This window comes from Falco punctatus (genome assembly GCF_963210335.1).
Source record: "Falco punctatus genome assembly, chromosome: 19".
Taxonomy (NCBI): Eukaryota; Metazoa; Chordata; class Aves; order Falconiformes; family Falconidae; genus Falco; species Falco punctatus.
In genome coordinates this window covers 503,035-520,842 of record NC_137599.1, presented here as the reverse complement: position 1 = coordinate 520,842, position 17,808 = coordinate 503,035, and the positions used below count along the sequence as shown (strand labels likewise).

At 54.3% G+C, this 17,808-nt stretch overlaps 1 protein-coding gene across 1 annotated transcript; it reads left to right on the top strand.

The window, feature by feature from the left end:
- Positions 1-97: 97 nt before the first annotated feature.
- NMT1 (N-myristoyltransferase 1) lies at positions 98-17,808 on the top strand. The gene is made up of 12 exons (XM_080369967.1): positions 98-233; positions 7,080-7,188; positions 8,523-8,667; positions 10,969-11,087; positions 11,607-11,698; positions 12,349-12,465; positions 12,946-13,116; positions 13,494-13,602; positions 14,693-14,863; positions 15,154-15,321; positions 15,725-15,862; positions 17,460-17,808. Exons 1-12 carry the CDS (start codon positions 106-108, stop codon positions 17,478-17,480), a joined length of 1,488 nt encoding a protein of 495 aa, XP_080226093.1. The 5' UTR covers positions 98-105; the 3' UTR covers positions 17,481-17,808.

Sequence of the window (17,808 nt, the reverse complement as noted above, 5' to 3'; positions counted from 1 at the left end):
GCATGCCCGCGCAGACTACCGGTCCCGGCATGCCCCGCGGCCCGCCGCCCAATCGCGGCGCTCTTTGTTGCGGGGGTGCGACAGGCGCCGAGGTCCAGTTTCAAGATGGCGGACGACAGTGAGACAGCAGTGAGGCGGCCCCCGGCGAGGCCTTCGCGGCCGCCGGCGGAAGAGAACGACCACGAGCACTGCAGTGACTGCGAAAACGAGGCGGAGCACGGCTCCAACCGAGGGTGAGCGGCGGCCGGGGCCGCCCGCGCGGCGGCGGCCAGGCCCATTGAGGAGGGCAGCGGCCGGGAAGTGAGCGGTGCCCCGCCCAGCGGGCACGCTGATTGGCCGCTAGGCAGCATTCCGCGCTGCGATTGGTTAATCTGCCCGTCAGTCTAGCGGGGGGGGCGGGTCCGCTGGAGCCCATTCACGCCTGTTGTGGGAGCGTGTCCTGAAGCTAAGCAGGGTCGGGCCCGTCCGTGGCGTGGATGGGTAATTTCCTGCGCGGTCTCTGCGGGGCAGCCAGAAAGGGGCCGCGAGTGCCTTTTTTTTTGAGAAATGAGCCCAATTCGCAGCTCTTTGTCCTTGCATTAGGGCGTGTCTCCTCACATTCCCCCCATCCTCCAGCGCAAGCCCTGTCCCTCTGCTGGCATCCCCAGCCCTGCCATGGCACCCAGGATGGTGGCACGGTTGGGTGCGTTATCGCGCTCCACAGAGCCTGTGGGCTCGCATGGCTGCCCCCAGCCCTGGAGGAAGCCCAGGCTTTTGCACACCCATCCCATCGTTATCCTGAACACAGCCCAGGGGTTCGCACAGCTCTCATGGTTCGAGGAGCGTGGCCTCCAGAGGTATGCAATGGTGAAACAGCAGCATTTAGGCTGGGAGCAAGCGCACGCGGTGAGGCGGGTCCTTTTCTAGGTAGGAAGGATCTAAAATACCTAACGTGGTACCTGTGTTACTCAGGGCCTTAATTAATAAGGCACAGAGCTGCCTTGCCATGCCTGTGGGTTGCAGGAGAGGTGCATCCTCATTCCTGCCAGCTTTGCGTGTAGCAGTGCATGTCGACGTGTGGCTTATGCCACATCATGTGCTTCCAGAGGTTTTTTGCCTCGTGCTTCATGCACCTAAACCTCACCAGGCTCCTCCTCCTGCTCAGCCAGTGCCCCGGCAGCAGCTTTCCCAGCTCTGTGATGTAGAGACTGTTGGCTTGAAGAGCTCTTCTCCCTCCGCCAGCAGCTTTCCGTAGGCAATCCTGCTTGTCCAGTAGCCAAAGTGAATAAAAGGTCACACAAGAAATATCACAGAGGCTTTTTCTATGACAGCACAGATGCCCGTTTATATTTTATTTGCCTCCCGGGTGTGGCACCATGTCTCAGTTTAATAGGTTTAGCCGTGCTTGGGGAGATTTTTCTTTTTTTCCCCTCTGACGTGATTAGATTTGTGGAAAGCAGAGCCAAGCAGAGGGGAGACGCGGTGCTTAATCACCGTTATTTCCCAGCCCAGTGGCTCAGCCTGCCCTTTGCCAGGAAAAGGTGTGTTCTTGAGTCCTCTTCGTATCCTAGCATGGGCATTGCACCTCCTGCAACACTGAGGAGTTAAAATGCTGTTACCTGCCCTGACTAGGGCGAGAGTCGAAGTGCAACAAGCTAGCTGGGGAAATACCGCTAACAAATATACTTAGAGAGTTTGAATCGCTCGGGAAATAACCTGAAAAGCATGGCTGATGGGTGCAGCGATAAGGAGTCCAAACCAGGGAGGTGCTGGAGCTCTCTGTCTTTTCCAAAACCTAATGGGGGATCCACCTAGGAGAGAAAAAACCAAGTGGTAGGAAGGCTGTTGGTTTTCCTTCTTGATGCACATGGGTTCTGTTGATTTGGTAGTGTCATGTTGTGCTGGGGTGTGGAAGTGTTTCTGTTCACTCCAGCAGAATGCTGTCCCCAAAAATGGAGCAGAGGAAGTGCCTTGAGCTGCCAGGGTTTGCAGAGCGATGCTTGGAGTCCTGCCTCTGCCCAGTTAAGTGTTGAGAGTCACTGGATCTTGGCTCTGAGATTTAAAACACAAAAAATACTACTTAGTGAAAGCAATACTTCCTTTCCTTTTAAGGACAGGAAAGACTAATTGAGTTTCCTCCGCCTCGGTCTTGTATCAGCACTGGGAAGTGACTGCACCGCTCTCTGCTGCAGCCATCCAAGTTGATTTCCCAAAGAAAAAAAAATCCCATTTTCATATTCATCACGCTTTCCTTTGTGCGGAGAGGGCTTCTGTCGTATCTCCAGTGTTTGTGAGGGGTTTATTCCCATTGTAGATAAATGACACTGAAAAGGCAGAGACACGGGCACGGGCTCTGTTCCCCAGAGCTGGTGCCAGCCTGGTGGGATTTGTCAGTTCACAGGCAGCAAGCGGCAGCGGTGAGACCAAGGATTCAGGTGTCCCAGCCCCATGAATGGGTCCGGTTTTGGCAAAACCACCCAGGGGAGTGGTTTCAGGTGGGAAGACTTGAGGGAGGGTCCTGTGGCATGAACTGAATTGTTGCTGGATAGGATTGAGAGGGGGCAAAGGGGCTTTTCTTGGAGGGGCACCTGCCAGGTTTGGCAACCCCTGCCTGCATTTACACCACGAGAAGATGTTCCTGGGATAACTGCCGTGCTCTAATGTGCAGAATTTAGTTTTAGGTGTGATATGGAGCACAGTAATGCCATGCTCTGCCTTGGGACCTGTGCTCTGCTGTCTGGAGAGCCTCTCACCCGGCTCTGGCCCCTAATGAGATTACAGCCCAAGTATCGCACCTGCTTAGCTCCAGGTTTGGCAGAAGGATTTTCTAGCATCTAAATACGGAGTGGGGATCTACTCTTTCTTATCTGACTTTCAGACTAGGAAGCAAGACTGTGTGGTGGAAGAGTTGCAGACCACACAAACCCTTGTTCAAACCTGTGTTTCCAATTTAGTTTTTGAGGAAGAAGCTGCAGTGTTCAGTACCCTTTGCTGCCTTAGTTGTGAGACTGTGAGCCCAAGCGTGGCATTTCAATTAATGAAATACGCTTTTTGATTGTTGCATCGTATGTTATGGAAAATAACACCCTGCCCCTGCTATCAAAATCCCCCCACACCAACCCAGAGGTTCCTGCTGGGCTGAGGGAGCGGCAGGGAGCCAGCCACAGCCAGAGCTGTTCTTCCTTGTGCTTTCCTCCCTCACCTTGCAAAAATAAAGCTTTCAGGTCTGGGCATACAGCAGGAGCATGCACGGATCCAAGTGATAGATAAATGGGTGCTGAGCACCAGTTTGTTACTGGATGTGTCTGTTGTTTGCCAGCCTCCAGAGGGGCTCAGCTGGCAGAGGACAGTCAGTCCGAGTGGGTCTTGCCTCAAACAAGCCCAGCCAGTTTGTTTAGGTGCTTCCAAAAGTCTTATTTTCAAGATTGTTCAGGTTCTGGGTATTATTTTCTGTGCAGTGGCTAGCACCAGCTCCTTTCCCTCAAACTCAAGGTGCCATCTGGTAGCAGGGAATAGGGTGCTGCAGGGAACAGGGTGCTGCAGCAATAGGTAGTGGCCATGACAGCGGTGATGCCTTTCCTGGGAGAAGGAAAAAGTGTTTTCCTAGGTCAGAAAATGGACCGTTGTGGTCCCATGGGTAAATGGAAGGTGCTTTGCATAGTGCAGCCAACGCACCCTTCTTCACTGGCTTTATCTCTGAGGGCAGCTCTGGCTGGAAAGGAGATACTGGAGGAAAAAAGCTGTAAGTGCAGCTGGGAAGGCCGTGTGGGCTGTTGGACAGGAGCTGGCCTGGCAGTTAACCCTTCCTGGGAGGTGAAACTGGCTTCAGCTCGATCAGCTTCATGGCTCGCACCAGCTGCGGTAGCTAGGATTTTGGATGGTGGTGGTGGCTTGTCCCAGAACACCAGTGGGATGTTGCCTTTAATTTGGGGAGCGTTGAGTGGCTGCAGCTACACTGGAGTGTAAAGAAGGCGACACTTGCTTTCCTAAATGGACTTTAAAATAGAAAATACCTTTAATTGTTCCTTCCTCAGGTGTAGCAAGTTGGACCTTTGGGTTTTCCAGCATTTTCCCACACGCTGGTGACTCCTCTGCCAGGTTGGTTTTCATCTCCCAGCTGGAGCAGGGCCCTTCCCCGTACCACAGCACCTGAGGGTGCAAAACCTCGTCCCACCTTATTCCACCCTAATTTCTTCCAGGTCACGACAGCTTTGCTCATAAGTCAGGGAGAAATGTTCTCAGCGCTTTTACCTGTGAGCCCAGTGCGGGAGTGAAGCAATATTGGTTGGGCTGAACTCATTAGTGGCAAGCTGGTAGTCTGCAGCTCTGATTTATGAAGCAAAGCGATGCCAACTGAATACACAGGGGCTGGGAGGATTTTGTTTGTTGCATCTGACACCTGCAGCATCCTGACATGGAGGTGACCTGGGAAAAAATGTCCATCCCCTTCGGAAGGGGTGACTTCCAACGTCTGTCCTCAGATGTGCTTGCAACCCGCCTTGTGCTGTCAGTTTGTGGTGTTAAAATTGGTAAGAAATCAGTTGGATGTGCTTGATGCAGCTCTGCAGTAGATGGTTTGGCTCATCACAGGACCTTGGTGTGGCCAACATGGGTGGTTGGGGATCTGCCAGGTCTCGCCCGTGCTTCTATGGAGGAGTTTAAAAAAAATAATAATCATGCATTTGTCACCAAAATCAATAGTGGTGTCAGCACCGATTTGCTGTAATTACTTTTGTTGTCATGTCAGAGCTTGTGTCCTCCTGGGTGGAGGTAACCCTTTCCCGGCGGTGGGAGGAAAGGTGAGGTGTCATCCCCAGGGACAGCTCAGCAGCGCTGCGGGATGCTGATCCCCACAGAGCTGCGGCTTCACAGCTGCTCCTCTCTCTGTTCCACTGCAAGTGCTTAATGTGCTTCTGGAGAAGAAGGGGGGCTTCTCATCCAGCTCCCTTTTGTGGAGCAGCTCGCCCTGCACAGCTGCTCGTTCTCCGTGTTGGTAAGCTGTTTCCCAGTGTTTCACATGGGATTGTGCCAATATATGGGAATCTTTTTTTTTCCCCAGCAAATGTTGCCTGGAGAGTCTCCACTGCTGTTCAGGTTTTGTCCAGAGTAAAGCCTTCCCCAGCTCAGCTGCTCCCTGTCCTGCAAACCAGATGTCTCTGCTCTGCAAGGCGATGGCTGCCCATCATGACAGGTTTCTGCACCGTGAGCATCGGCAGACTCGTTGTCCATGGGCATCTCCACACCCAGCCCTCCCAGCTTCACCCCTTAAAAAAACATTTCACTGTCCACTTTTCCCTGGTTTCAAAACTCACTTGCTGCTCAGCCCAGGGATTTTTTAGTTTTTTTTAAACCTTATTCCCCTCCTGGGTCTCTCCTTGTCCTAGCCTTGCTGAAATAAATAGTCAGATGCTGCTCCAGCATTTTCCAGCATGTTTCTTCTTTGCTTTCCCTGCTCCACCCTCTTCACCACTATCTTGTGTCTGGTAAAGACATTAAGGTGGTCCGGGAGCAAGTGGTGCTCGGGGATGATTTCCAGGCCGGCTGGTGCGTTTGGTTCACTGCCTGCCTGTGGGCAGCTCGGAGCTGTGCAGTTGTCCCTGCTGTGAAAATGGCAATCATTTTGGGGATGCAAGGAAGGAGACACCTCTGTATTGTAGAGTAAAATATATACTGGCTTGGATCCCCAAGCTGAGATTTGGGGAAAGAGGACAAGGTCCCTGGGCACAGGAGGGCAGGGACATGTTCCACAGCATCCCGCTGGCAGGGGGTCCCTGTGGTGGATTCAGTCCCACAGAGCTCTTACCAGTTTCGGTGACTGCTGGTGGTGGGCTTTGCCGTTGTAGGTGCTGTGGATGTGCCACTTGATGCAAAGAGCAGCTCCCACCTGGGATTTTCCATGGCTTTCCTTGCTCTGCTCTGGCGTCTCCCCGTTGAGCCAGATGCAGGTTATTGTCCTCAGTGAAAACAGAAGAGGGAATGTGCTGCAGTTTTACTGCAGAACAAATGTGGCAGCACTGGTGGGGACAGGACAGAGCTGAGTGATGCTGCTGGTGTGCCCGCCGTCCCCCTGGCTGGCTTTTCAGAAGACCCCTGGTGCATGTTGCCAGCTGGCAAAGCGCCCCTGGCCTGGTGTCCCTCCCTCTTCCCCCTCATCCCTCCACTTGGTCCCACTCCCAGCCATCTCTAGGGTTGAATTTTCACCTGAGCCGTGACCATCTCGGAGGCTATAACCTTGTGGGGACCATTGGCAGGGAAGCTCCTGACTTGGGGTGCCCCAGCTCTGCAGAAGTAAAGTCGCCTGTCCTGCATCAGGGTATCTCACACAGAGGTGAGATCACTTACACCATGCCACGAGCAGGCATCTCTCCTGCTTTTGGCATCGGGATGCTGCCAGCCTTGCCCATCAGCAGGGCTGGGCTTGGTGCAGGGTTTCCTGCCTGTGTCTGCTTTGGTGTGATCATCATCTGGATGTCTGGGGCTGCCCCGCATCCCTGGAGGGAGGACCAGTGCCCTGGCACAGCTGCTTCCCGTCCTGTGCACCCAAAGAGATTTGCTTCTTGGTCTCAGTTTTCCAGTTCCAGCATAGCAATATAGTAATTTTCCAATATAACAGCCACCTGTCTCCTTAGATCGTCCCCTCTGCAGGTGAAGTGACTTTTTGACGCGGTGTCCTTGGCCACTGACCCCTTTGTGGTGCCTGGACCTGCTGTGGTGCCTCATCTCAGAGCAGGACCAGCGTTCGCTGCTCCCACATCCATCCTTGGGCTCAGAGAGGAGGAGAAAGCCTAAGCTGGGCATCTCTGCCATTCACAGGGCACGTGTGGCTGAGCCGGATGATGTGACCGCAAAGATGCGGTCATCTGCAGGGTGGGAGGTGTTGATGCTGGTCACTGTTTGGGAGCTTGCACGGAGCTCACTGCTGGGAAGGGGGCCGGGGCCAGGGCACATGGCTGTACCCTCTGTGCGCTGAGTATTCCCCCTCCTCAAGACTTGGACTCAGAGCAGGGAGCTTGTATTTTCTTCAGAGAGCTTCAGAAACCCTATAAATGTTCTCCAAAAGAAAACCCCAGGACTCCAATGATGTTTCTTTTGTTCTCTAGCGGCTTGAGTCCAGCAAATGACAGCGGAGCCAAAAAGAAGAAAAAGAAACCTAAACGGAAGAAAGAGAAAGGAGATCAGCCTGACCAGGCTCAGGACCAGCCGGTGAAGGTGACCAACCGCTTCCTGGAGTCACAGCCCCGCACAACAGCCAGTCCCATCCTGAACCCCTCCGATGTAGCTTAGGACAAGGAAGGAGTCTCCCAGTCCTGCTTTTAGGCACTTGGTTGCTCAAAAAACTTAAGGTTTAGAGTAACTTCCCAGCCTGGCTCTGTGCGTGGGAATTCCCGTTGCTGCGGAAGGTGTTTGCAGAGCGCTCCAGGCCGAATGTGGTCCTTGGCTGGATATCCCAGCCAGTTCCAGCCCTGGTGTGAAAGGGTCAGGCTGGCGCCTCCTCATTATTCTTTCCAGACACCAGCTGCCTCCTCGCAGGCAGGGAATCGCCATGCTGCCACCTGCCAGCTTCCTCTCCTGCCCACAGCCAGCACAATGAACACGTTCTGCTTGGGCAACATCTGATGTTGTTGATTTTTTGCTTGGTTATTGTAAGAGCAGCAGCCAGGTCAGAGCAGGGTCTGTATCACCCCTCTTGGCTTTGCCTGATCCTGTCAAGTAGCCAGTGCTTCAGGAAGGCGCTTGGGATGGGTAGAGTTTGTCCCTGCCAGGGTGGCATCCTCCCAGCCCTCTCATCCCTTCTGGTCCTGAGGTGGGGGACACACAGAGATCTGCACATCAACAGAGGTTGCTTTCTGTCTGATGCCCAGTTCCTATCCAAATATTTCTAATATGTTGTCTTTCTGATTGTGCAAAGCATTAAATTGGGGCTTTGCATTTTTCAAGTTAAATTTTCCAGGAATCAAGGAGGAGCTGGGGCTGTGAATTCAGCACAGAGCTGCCCACCCTGCCAAGGCCTGGCAGAGGAGGAGGAAAGCTTCTTTCATCTTGACTCAGTCTCTCCACCTTGTCCTAGCCCATGGTGCCCAGAGACGACTCAGGAAGCTGCAGTTTGCAGCTATGGATCCAGCTTAAATGGAGGAGGCTGGAGCAATAAGAGAGAAGAGCCACCACAGGAAGCCCAAGCGCTGGGTGTGGGTTGACCCAGGGTGTCTGCGTGGGTGTTAGCCCAGGTGAGGCAGGGGGGTTTGCTCTTGGGGCTCACGGCACCCTCTTAATTGAAGCTTAAAGCATTTTAAGGCAGTTTATCCATCCCCTCTGACCCAGGAGAGCCTAGAAACTAGGTTGAGGTGTGTGGCAGATGGCTGGTAAAAGGGTTTGTCCATCTTGTAGAGGCTTTCAAGAGGATCTAGGCTGGGAAGGGAATCTCCTGCCCACTTGCACCTTCCTGGCAGTGTCCTGAGGCATCAGCTCCTCCTAATGAGGAGCTGAAGTACAGACCTGGTGGCTCAGCTTACTCATTTTGTCTTTCCTGCCTTTTATGCCCTCAGGTGAACTCTTTACCTGCTGAGAGGATCCAGGAGATTCAAAAAGCCATTGAGCTCTTCTCTGTAGGTCAGGGCCCTGCCAAAACCATGGAGGAAGCCACCAAGAGGAGCTACCAGTTCTGGGACACGCAGCCGGTGCCCAAGTTAGGTACGTACAGCCCCTTGCCGGTTTGTGCTCTGTGGGGAGAAGCCTTGTGGTCCCCAGGCTGCTCAAACAAGCCTGAAAAAGCTGGTCTTTGGCCAGCAAGTGAGTCCCTGGGCAGCCCCTCACTGCTGTCCTGTCTGGGCTTCAAAGGCATCAGTGATGCTTGTCCACCATTTGGCATCATGGCCTGAGCAGTGAGCCCTGCCTCCGGAGAGCTGTGCAGGTGGCTGGTGGGGGCAAGAGGGATGAGGAACTGTTTTGGACGTCTGTTCTGATGTCTCCTGCATTTGGGCGTCCCTTAATGTCAGCCTTTAGCCCTTGAATTGAGTGTCCCCAGCCCTCTGTGCCCAAGTTTCATGCGCGGTGTTACCACCCTTCCTCTTACCGAGTCCCTAGGGACACGGAGCTAACCAGCTCTCCCCTTTCGGGGGGCTGGAGCTTCCCAGCAAGGGGTCCTTGGTGGGGAAGGTAACTCGGGGGGAGACATGGCCAGCCAGTGATGGGAGCCACTCCAGGAAGCAGGTCCATGTGCTAAGCTGCCACATTGCTGGTTTGCTGGGCTCGTGTCAGCATCTGGCATGGGAGAGGGGAGGCACAAACCTGGCGAGCACCTGCACCCCAAAGCTGCCGTGCTTGTCTGAAGATGGGGAATCCCATCTCTGTCTCCTCCTCCCCCTGCAAACAGCCTGGCTATGCTTCCCAGCTCTAGTCCTTGCTCCAGCCCTTTCTCTGGTTTGTTCTTGACACTGTCAGCCTACGTCAGAAGCGATCTGCTGTCGGTAACGAGGCATTTCTTGGTGTGGCATGAGCTCTTGGCAGCCGAGTGGATCTGAAAGGAAGAGGAGGGGCACAATGCTGCAGAGCTGCATGGCTGGAAGGTGCTCATTCTCAAATTAATTGGAGCAAACCTGCAGTGCTCCTGGGGTGCCCAGGATTGCTTTGCTTAGTCTCTCCGCCCCTGCATCCCCCAGCAAAATCCCTGCAGAGCTCGGGAGAACTAGAGAATGAGTCCAAGCCCATAGTTTCTAGATCTTGTCATGGTTTCAACTTGTCTGCTCTTCAGTAATTTCCTTCATGGGGTTGTGTCCAACCCCTCTTGCTGCAAACTGTTTGATTCCGTTTTCACGACGTCAGTGCTAATCCGAGGCTTTCTTTGGTCTCAAAGTCTGTTTGCTGGGACTGATAGTCTCGGCTTTGGGCTAGGAAAATCATAGTGAGATGGCATAGGATTGTGTGAGACAGCAAAGCCTGATCTTGCATTTGCCCTTTTCCTCAGAGGATCCTGGACATGGCAAACACCATTTCTGCTTGGGTAAACCCTGGAGGAAGGGTGGAAGATGTCTTCTGGGGAAGGAGAGGAGCAAAACAGCCTGCTCCTCCGAACACCAAATCTCTGGCTGTGCTCTGGCTGCCAGCCACTGGTTGCGTCCCAGTGTCTCTCGTGGTCCTTGCTCAGGAGCACGCTCTGGCACGCAGCGTTACGTACACAAGGCTCTTTAGGGTCGGGTAACAAAAGTGCTTTGGGATTTTTGGGACCGGATTTCGGAGTGGTTCAACACCTGCTCAAAACAGAGAGGGCAGCTAGGAGTGAGCATTTCTGGAAGCTGCCTTGGGTGGGTGTGATGAGGGCAGTTCTTGCTCTGGGCTTTCTTCACCTCCCCATTGCCTGGAAACCTTTTCGATCACTTTTTAAGCGAATTCCTAATTAGCATGGCTTGCTTCTCTTGGCAGCACTCAAGTGATGCCGCTGTGTTGACATCCCCGAGAAAGCCGGTGCTTGAACCAACCTCTCTTGGCTGAATCAGGGGCTCTAGGAGTCAGCGGTTTTTCAACAAAAGTTGTCTTGTTCACTGCAGCTCTTCTTGAAGCACAGTGGGGAGGGAGCCCTGATGCTTGCCAAAGGCAGGGGCCAGAGCTGGCAGGGAGAGAGCTACCATCTGGTGGAGCGGTTGGGAAAGTGCTGGCCGAGGCTGGGATTGTGGGGCTGGGGACAGATAAGGCATCACATGCAGACCTAGAGGATGTGGCCGTGATCCTGAAGCTCTGATCAGTTGGGTCACCTCTTCTCTGCTATCCATTAGGCTCCACTGTTGCTGTGGGAGGAGTTTTGACACTTTGCCCCTGTATCACGACAAAGGTGTAGCACATCCCAAAACAGGCGGGTGAAATGCTGATCTCTGGCTGCCCGTGCCACAGGCCTGGGGTGGGAAACATGAGGCACGTTGGTCACCAGATTCAGGTGTTGTGGAAACTTGGCCTCAAACAGTAGAGAACATCTTCATGGCTTCCTGCTCTCTCTTACAGGAGAAGTGGTGAACACTCATGGTCCTGTTGAGCTGGACAAAGACAATATCCGTCAGGAGCCGTACACCTTGCCCCAGGGCTTCACCTGGGATGCCCTAGACCTTGGGGATAGAGGTGTGGTGAGTACAGTCAGCTTGACACATGTATATTGGGAGGGTATCTCCACACATGGTGTTGGGGATGGGAACATGTCCTTCACAACACCAGGCAACTCTCCAGCTTAGTGCTCGTGCCATCTGCTTGGAGTTAGATGCGTCCGACTTCCCCCACTATGCAGTTACCTCTCACCCATCCCATGTTGGCCAGGTTGGCCCGGTTTCTTCATGGGGATGTAAAGATGCCTGGAGCCAGTTTTCCCTTAGGAAAACCTTCCAGACTGTGACCCACCTCCCTGGGAGATGACCTGGGGGCAGCAGGACTTACCCGTGTCCTGCTGCTTCCCCTGCTCTGCAGCGGCACCAGTTCAGCAGCCTGGAGCCAGCATTCCGGAGCAGAGGGACGTGCCAGCAGCAGGGACACAGCTCTATGTGGTGCCCACTGCTGTGACCACACAAAAAGTGTTCGAGGTTCTGTCTCGTGGCAGCTGGGGCGTGTGATGGCTGAATAACTTTCTTAACCTGTGTGATCTCCTGCTTTAGCTGAAAGAGCTGTACACACTTCTGAATGAGAACTACGTGGAGGATGACGACAACATGTTCCGGTTCGATTACTCTCCTGAGTTCCTGCTGTGGTGAGTGGCACCGTGACCGCGGAGCAGAGGGTGTTGGATGCTGGCGAGCCTGATCCCAGTGACAGTGCTGCAGCCACCTTTGCTTATCCCGTCTCTCTTCTTCCTGAAATCTCGCTTCCCCATTTGTCACCATGCGCGTGTGGTACCCCAGGTACACTGTGAGAGAGGCCTCACGCAGCCCTACCTGCCTCTAGCTTCTTCGAGATATGGAGGCCTAAAACCAGATTATTATTTTTCTCTTTGGTTTGATCCCTCAAGCGTTTGTAAAAATCCTGGTAGCTGAGGAACTTCTCAGTGCTCTGGAGCTGTAGGATGAAGGTGGCTGCCAAGTAATGTTGCCAGCAATAACTCTTGGAAACCTGTTGCAGCAGAGCTGCTGTTTCCTCAGGGTGTTTATGAATCGAGGAACATGTATTTCCTCCTGTGTCACTGAGGAGAACTGGCCTTGGCCACAGAGTGCAGGAATCGCCCTGGATCCCAGCAGTCCTGCCTTGTCACATTACTGTCACCCTCTCATCCTCCTGCCTGCTAGCTCACAGCTCTGTTGGGCAGCCTGGAGAAGGACACAGGGTATCCCAGGGCAGGGTGGAGAGGCAGGAGCAGGTACAACTTTGATGAGACATGACTTCTGAAGTGTGTCTCCTCTCCAGGGCACTGCGTCCTCCAGGCTGGTTGCCCCAGTGGCACTGTGGAGTCAGAGTTGTCTCCAGCAAGAAACTGGTTGGATTTATCAGTGCAATTCCAGCCACTATCCACATCTATGACACGTGAGTGCTGCTCAGCTGCATTTCTCATCCTGCACCTTGATGGCACATGGGCCTTCCTGGGAGCGCTGGAGAGGTCTGGTTCCATTGTCCTCCTCGGCCAACAGAGCCAAACCTGTGCTGTTCAGCTCTGGAGATGCTTTGCTGCTTGGAGGAGAAGGTGGGGGATATTTAGGGTGGGCAGTGAAGTTCTGTGTGAGGACATTTGTAGTTAGTAGCCATGAAGACTTTTCCTCACTGAGTGAGGTCAGCTTAGAGCTCTGTCTTACTGAAATCCTCCAGGGATGGATGGAGGCCATTTTCCCTGGGAAAACCTTGGATAACAGCTTAAGGGAGAGTTCTCCAAACCTGGCCCTTGGCCTTCCCCGAGGCTTGTCTCCTCTTTCTCTTGGAAAGGGGCTGGGGGTAAATTGTCCAGGGTGTTGGACTGGTCCTCCCAGGTCCGGACAGTCGGTGTCATGCTCTGCATTGTTCTTTCCCAAGGGAGAAGAAGATGGTAGAGATAAACTTCCTGTGCGTCCACAAAAAGCTGCGCTCCAAACGGGTGGCTCCAGTTCTGATCCGCGAGATCACGCGGCGGGTTCATCTGGAGGGGATCTTTCAGGCTGTTTACACTGCGGGAGTGGTGCTGCCAAAGCCTGTGGGGACTTGCAGGTGAGTGTCAGTCGTTCTGCAAAGAGGTTTCTGTCTGCAGACCTTCCCTTGCCAAGATCCCCTCTGTGGTGTGTGGCGTATGTGAGATTCCCCAGGACAGGAGAATAATTTCAGCCCAGGTTCCTCCCCCCCAACGCCCTCCTTCCAGGATTAAGTCCAGTAGCTTTGCTTAAGCTGCTCATGTATCACAAGGCAGGAGAATTTTCTGCAGCACAAGTGCTTCAGGCCACCCTTATTTTTCTCTGCGGGAGCTGCTGGCCTCTTTGCAAGCAGGCTGATGTTCTCGCTTGCCCTTATGGCAGCTACGAGAACCTCGTGCCCATGTGGCTGTCCTGCTGCGTAAGAACAAGTCTCCCACTGTGAGTGTGTTTCTGCAGGTATTGGCACCGGTCCCTGAATCCTCGGAAACTCATCGAGGTCAAATTTTCCCACCTGAGCAGGAACATGACTATGCAACGTACCACGAAGCTTTACCGTTTGCCCGAGGTGGGTGCCAGCTGGGTCTCTGAGCCGCGGAGGCAGAGCTCATGCATTGCTCCTTGCTGAGCAAGGGGCAAGGCTGGGAACTGGAGACACAAACATCTTGGCCGAGGTGGAGTCCTCTGCCTGGAGAGCTGGGGTTCGTTTCATGTAGTAAATGACTCTCTCAGGCCATTGCAATTTGTTTATTTTTGCCTGGGTACCTGCATTTTAAGGGCAAATTCTCGCAGCTAGAGGACCCCATGAGCTTTTGTTTCATGGTGAGTCATATCCCATCCTCTTGCTAAAAGGAGAACGCAGATATGACAGCCTTCATCTGTCCAAACAGCCTGGGAGTGACCTTGAATTGGGTTAGTCCCTCATTCCTCAGTCAAACTGATCGGTTCTGTCACTGCAGTTGTCCTGCTGGGGAAGTTCCCCAGCTGGGTATTGGAGAAAAAACAAACAAAGTATTGAAACTGCCTCCACCTTCCCTGACCCTGTTGGCTCCCTTTTGTCGGGCGGAGCCATTTGTTTCGGTTGGAGAGCACTGCGTTAGTGCTGGCCAGCATGTGGCTTCTGTCTCCTACCTCCTATCACAGAGGCACCGGCAGCATGCTGGTTCGTAGCTACTGAGTTTTACACAGAAATCCAGACCTGGGAGCAGTCCCAGTCCGTGCTGCTTGATCTGGGCTTTGCTGTGCAATCCCAACCCTAGATTAGAAATCAAGTCCAACTGGAAATAGCATCAGGCGGTTCCTTGCAGTGCACGGGGTATGTCTCCCAGCCCATCCCCTGTGCCAGTGGGAGCAGAGACCTGGAGAGAAGCAGAGATCTTGCGTCATTAGTGGGTAGGAGGCCACCTCCAGCAGGACTTGACCTGGCACGTGGGGCTTTGGGACCCACTGTGCTTCTCTGTGGCCTTTGCCGTCGGTGTCATGGCCAATGGCATCCATCCTTCCGCTGGACAAGCAGGGCTGAGGGGGAGAGTGCTGGGTTGTGGGACTGAAAATGGGCTGATCTAAGCAGGGGGTGTTTCAGCGTTGCTTATTGGAGAGTCTTGGGCGATAAAAGCCACGCTGCAAGCAGTGCAAACGATTTGTCCTGCTTTCTGTAGACTCCCAAGACTCCTGGCTTGCGGCCAATGGAGCACAGAGATATCTCTGCAGTGCACAAGCTGTTGACCGAGTACCTGAAGCAGTTCCACTTGACGCCCATCATGAGCCGAGAAGAGGTGGAGCACTGGTTCTTACCTCAGGAGAATATCATCGACACCTTTGTGGTAGAGGTGAGGGGGCAGGAGCAAGATGAGGAGGTGTTTTTCTGGGCTTCTGCCTCCACTGGAAGAGTGTGTGGCAACCTGTGGGAGAAATCGGCGAGTTTGCTGCCCTGGGCGGTGAGATGCTTTCCCAGGGTGGGAGGTTTGAGCTGCTGGAGGATGGTGCCTCTCCATCCTGGGCTGCCCCAAGTCTCCTTGCAGGGAGCCCACACATCACTCAGCCTGGCAAAACCCCTCTGAGGCTCTGGATGGGCTTTATCCTGGTTCTGATGTGTAGTGGTGTCACTTTTGGCTTCCAGAGCGCCCCAGGGGAGGTGACAGATTTTATGAGCTTCTACACGCTGCCTTCCACCATCATGAACCACCCAACTCACAAGAGCCTGAAGGCAGCTTACTCCTTCTACAACGTTCACACCAAGACGCCTCTCATCGACCTCATGAGTGATGCTCTCATACTCGCCAAGTCGGTGAGCGATGGCAGGGCCGGGGCAGCACCACTGGGCAGCTCGGCGCTCACCGGGCGCTCTTGGGTTTGTGGGAGGGCTGCCTGTGGGACAGGGCTTGTACCCAGGGTTGTACAAACCCAGATCCTCAAGGACCTGCCACCCAGGAGAGGGACACGGGTAGCCTGGACCATCCCGCTAGTGGTGAGCTGAGCTCAGGGCATCTGATCATTTCTCACAGCAAACAATGTTGCCGTGTGTCCGCAGCACTTGACCTGAGGGTGGGAACACCGCAGCTCAGTTCTTCCCTCGGTCCCTTCTAGGGGTACAAAGCTGGGCAGGAGAGGGGGCAGGCAGCTCACAGATGGCAGGAACTCCCCAGCATGTAAGCAGGAGGAGCTGACGGCTTCATGTCTTGCCTGTTCAGAAAGGATTCGATGTCTTCAATGCACTGGATCTCATGGAAAACAAAACCTTCCTGGAGAAGCTGAAGTTTGGGATTGGGGACGGGAACCTGCAGTATTACCTGTACAATTGGAAGTGTCCCAGCATGGCACCAGAGAAGGTCAGTGCCTTGGGGTGGTGGGGTTCTCCAGCCTGGCCAGTTTACGGGAAGGGGTCTTATCCCCGCAACCCGCAGGGAGATGAGTTTGCCGTGACATACACCTTGGTGTTCCCAGGGCAGCCGCTGTCTGGTGCCGTGTTACACACAGCAATTGGTGAATCCAGTGACGGACAGCTCCTCTGTGCTCAGCCTGCAGTGCCCGCACAGAGTGTGTCCCTGGGGAAAAGCACTCGCCGCTTGTCTCCCCAGGCTCGCTTTACTCCTGGACTAGTGCCAGTTCAGAGTTCTTAACCTCATGCACACCTACACAGACAACCTCTTCCCTCTGGAGAGAGGCCAGGTACAGAGAGCAGATGGGCAGAGGGGCTGCAGGGTGACAGAAGTGACGCTGGTGGTTGCGACAGTCACATGGGAGGTGTTTGCTGTGCCCTGGGAGCCCACACAGGACCCGGATGTCACTGTGCAGCCCTGCAGCCTGTGTGTCAGTCTGTCATAGTGGGGCGAGACGAACAACAACCCCTCTAGAGCGGAGAGATGAGCTTGGGAGCCATTGAGTCGCTGTTAAGTAGGACCCCGTGATGCTGATGAGCTCTGCCCGCACAGTCGCTCGTAGCATGTGCAGAGGAGCGAAGGCACAGGATCACAGGGGTGTCACCTTGTCCCCACGGCCAGCAGCTTGCTCCCCACCCAGCTGCTCCAAGTGCTGCAGCTCTGGACCCCGGTCTTGCATCCCCTGGGCCATTTTTAGGCAGCACCCTGTTACTTCTGTATCTCCACCCTGTGTGGAGATGTGGTTCAGCTCCTGTCTGGTCCATAGCCACCTTGGAGGGGATGGTGCTTGAGAACCAGAAGCAGCCGGGCTGCACAGCACTGCAGCCTGCCTGTGCTACATCGCAACAGCTAATTAATGCCTCAACGGCAATAACAGGGATTTGATTCCCTTTGAAGAACGTCGCAAAGTCAGGTCTGTCTCTGGGTAGAAGCCCACGCACTTTAAATCAGCCTTACTCAGCTGCTGAGTCTTTCACAAAGCTCCGGGGGGTTGCCAGGCTTCAGCAATCCGTTTTCTCACTGGGAGAGCTGGTGGGTTGGAGAGCCCAGTGCTGGGAGCCACTCTCCGGCTGTCCCCTGTGGTGGGGCTGCCCCTGGCTCCAGCGGGTCACAGCCTGGGACCAGCCACCAGTGTGTCCTGTCACGCAGTGGCTGGAGAGCACCCAGCAGCGCTGGGTCAGAGGGACCTGTCCTGATACCAGGCTCTCGGGAAGCAGCTTCTCCCAGATCTGTAGTTGTTAGAAGTCGCCCTGGCTTGTAAGTCAAGGCTGCCTTGCAACTGTCTGGGCTTGTCACAGCCCAAACATCAGTCACCTCCCCAGATCAGAGCTGGGCAGGGTCTGTGCACCCATTTGGCCGTGAGCCCAGGGCTGTTGCTGCTCTCACATATCCCAGAGCTGGTGGGGAAACCTGCGGGAATGATGCTGAGCCCTCCCAGCCAGCACAGCGAGGGCTTGCGAGCTGCGTGTGCCCAGAGCCAGGTCAGGGGCAGAGGACACTGCTGCTGGGGCACAACGTGACCTGCCATCTTTGTTGGCTCTCCCAGGTCGGACTGGTGTTGCAGTAAGGGAGCCCTTGCCAGGAGAGCGCAGCGCTGCTGAGGAGCCGGGCTCGGCGGAGGTGCTGCCCTCATCCTTTCTGCCGGAGCCAAACCTGCGCTGGGAGAGGTGGAACTGGACCGGCCGCAGAGCCGCCCGCTGCCTGGATTCACCAGCTGCATCCTGCAGCGCCAGCTGCCTCTCCCCTGCTGTTGTCAGCGGTCTCCTTTGTTTTGGTTTAATTGCATCCTCATAAAGACATGATCAAGGGAATGTAACTGCTGAAACTAGCTCATGATTGGCATATAATGGAGTTAACGGGTGAATAATAAAAGTATATATTATATATATTTTAAA

Excerpts from the sequence above, each read along its gene's own strand:
- NMT1 (XM_080369967.1), top strand. The coding sequence starts at position 106 with ATGGCGGACGACAGTGAGACAGCAGTGAGGCGGCCCCCGGCGAGGCCT. Across the intron at positions 13,603-14,692 it reads AGCTTTACCGTTTGCCCGAG|ACTCCCAAGACTCCTGGCTT; the intron begins GTGGGTGCCAGC and ends TGCTTTCTGTAG. Across the intron at positions 15,322-15,724 it reads CTCTCATACTCGCCAAGTCG|AAAGGATTCGATGTCTTCAA; the intron begins GTGAGCGATGGC and ends TTGCCTGTTCAG.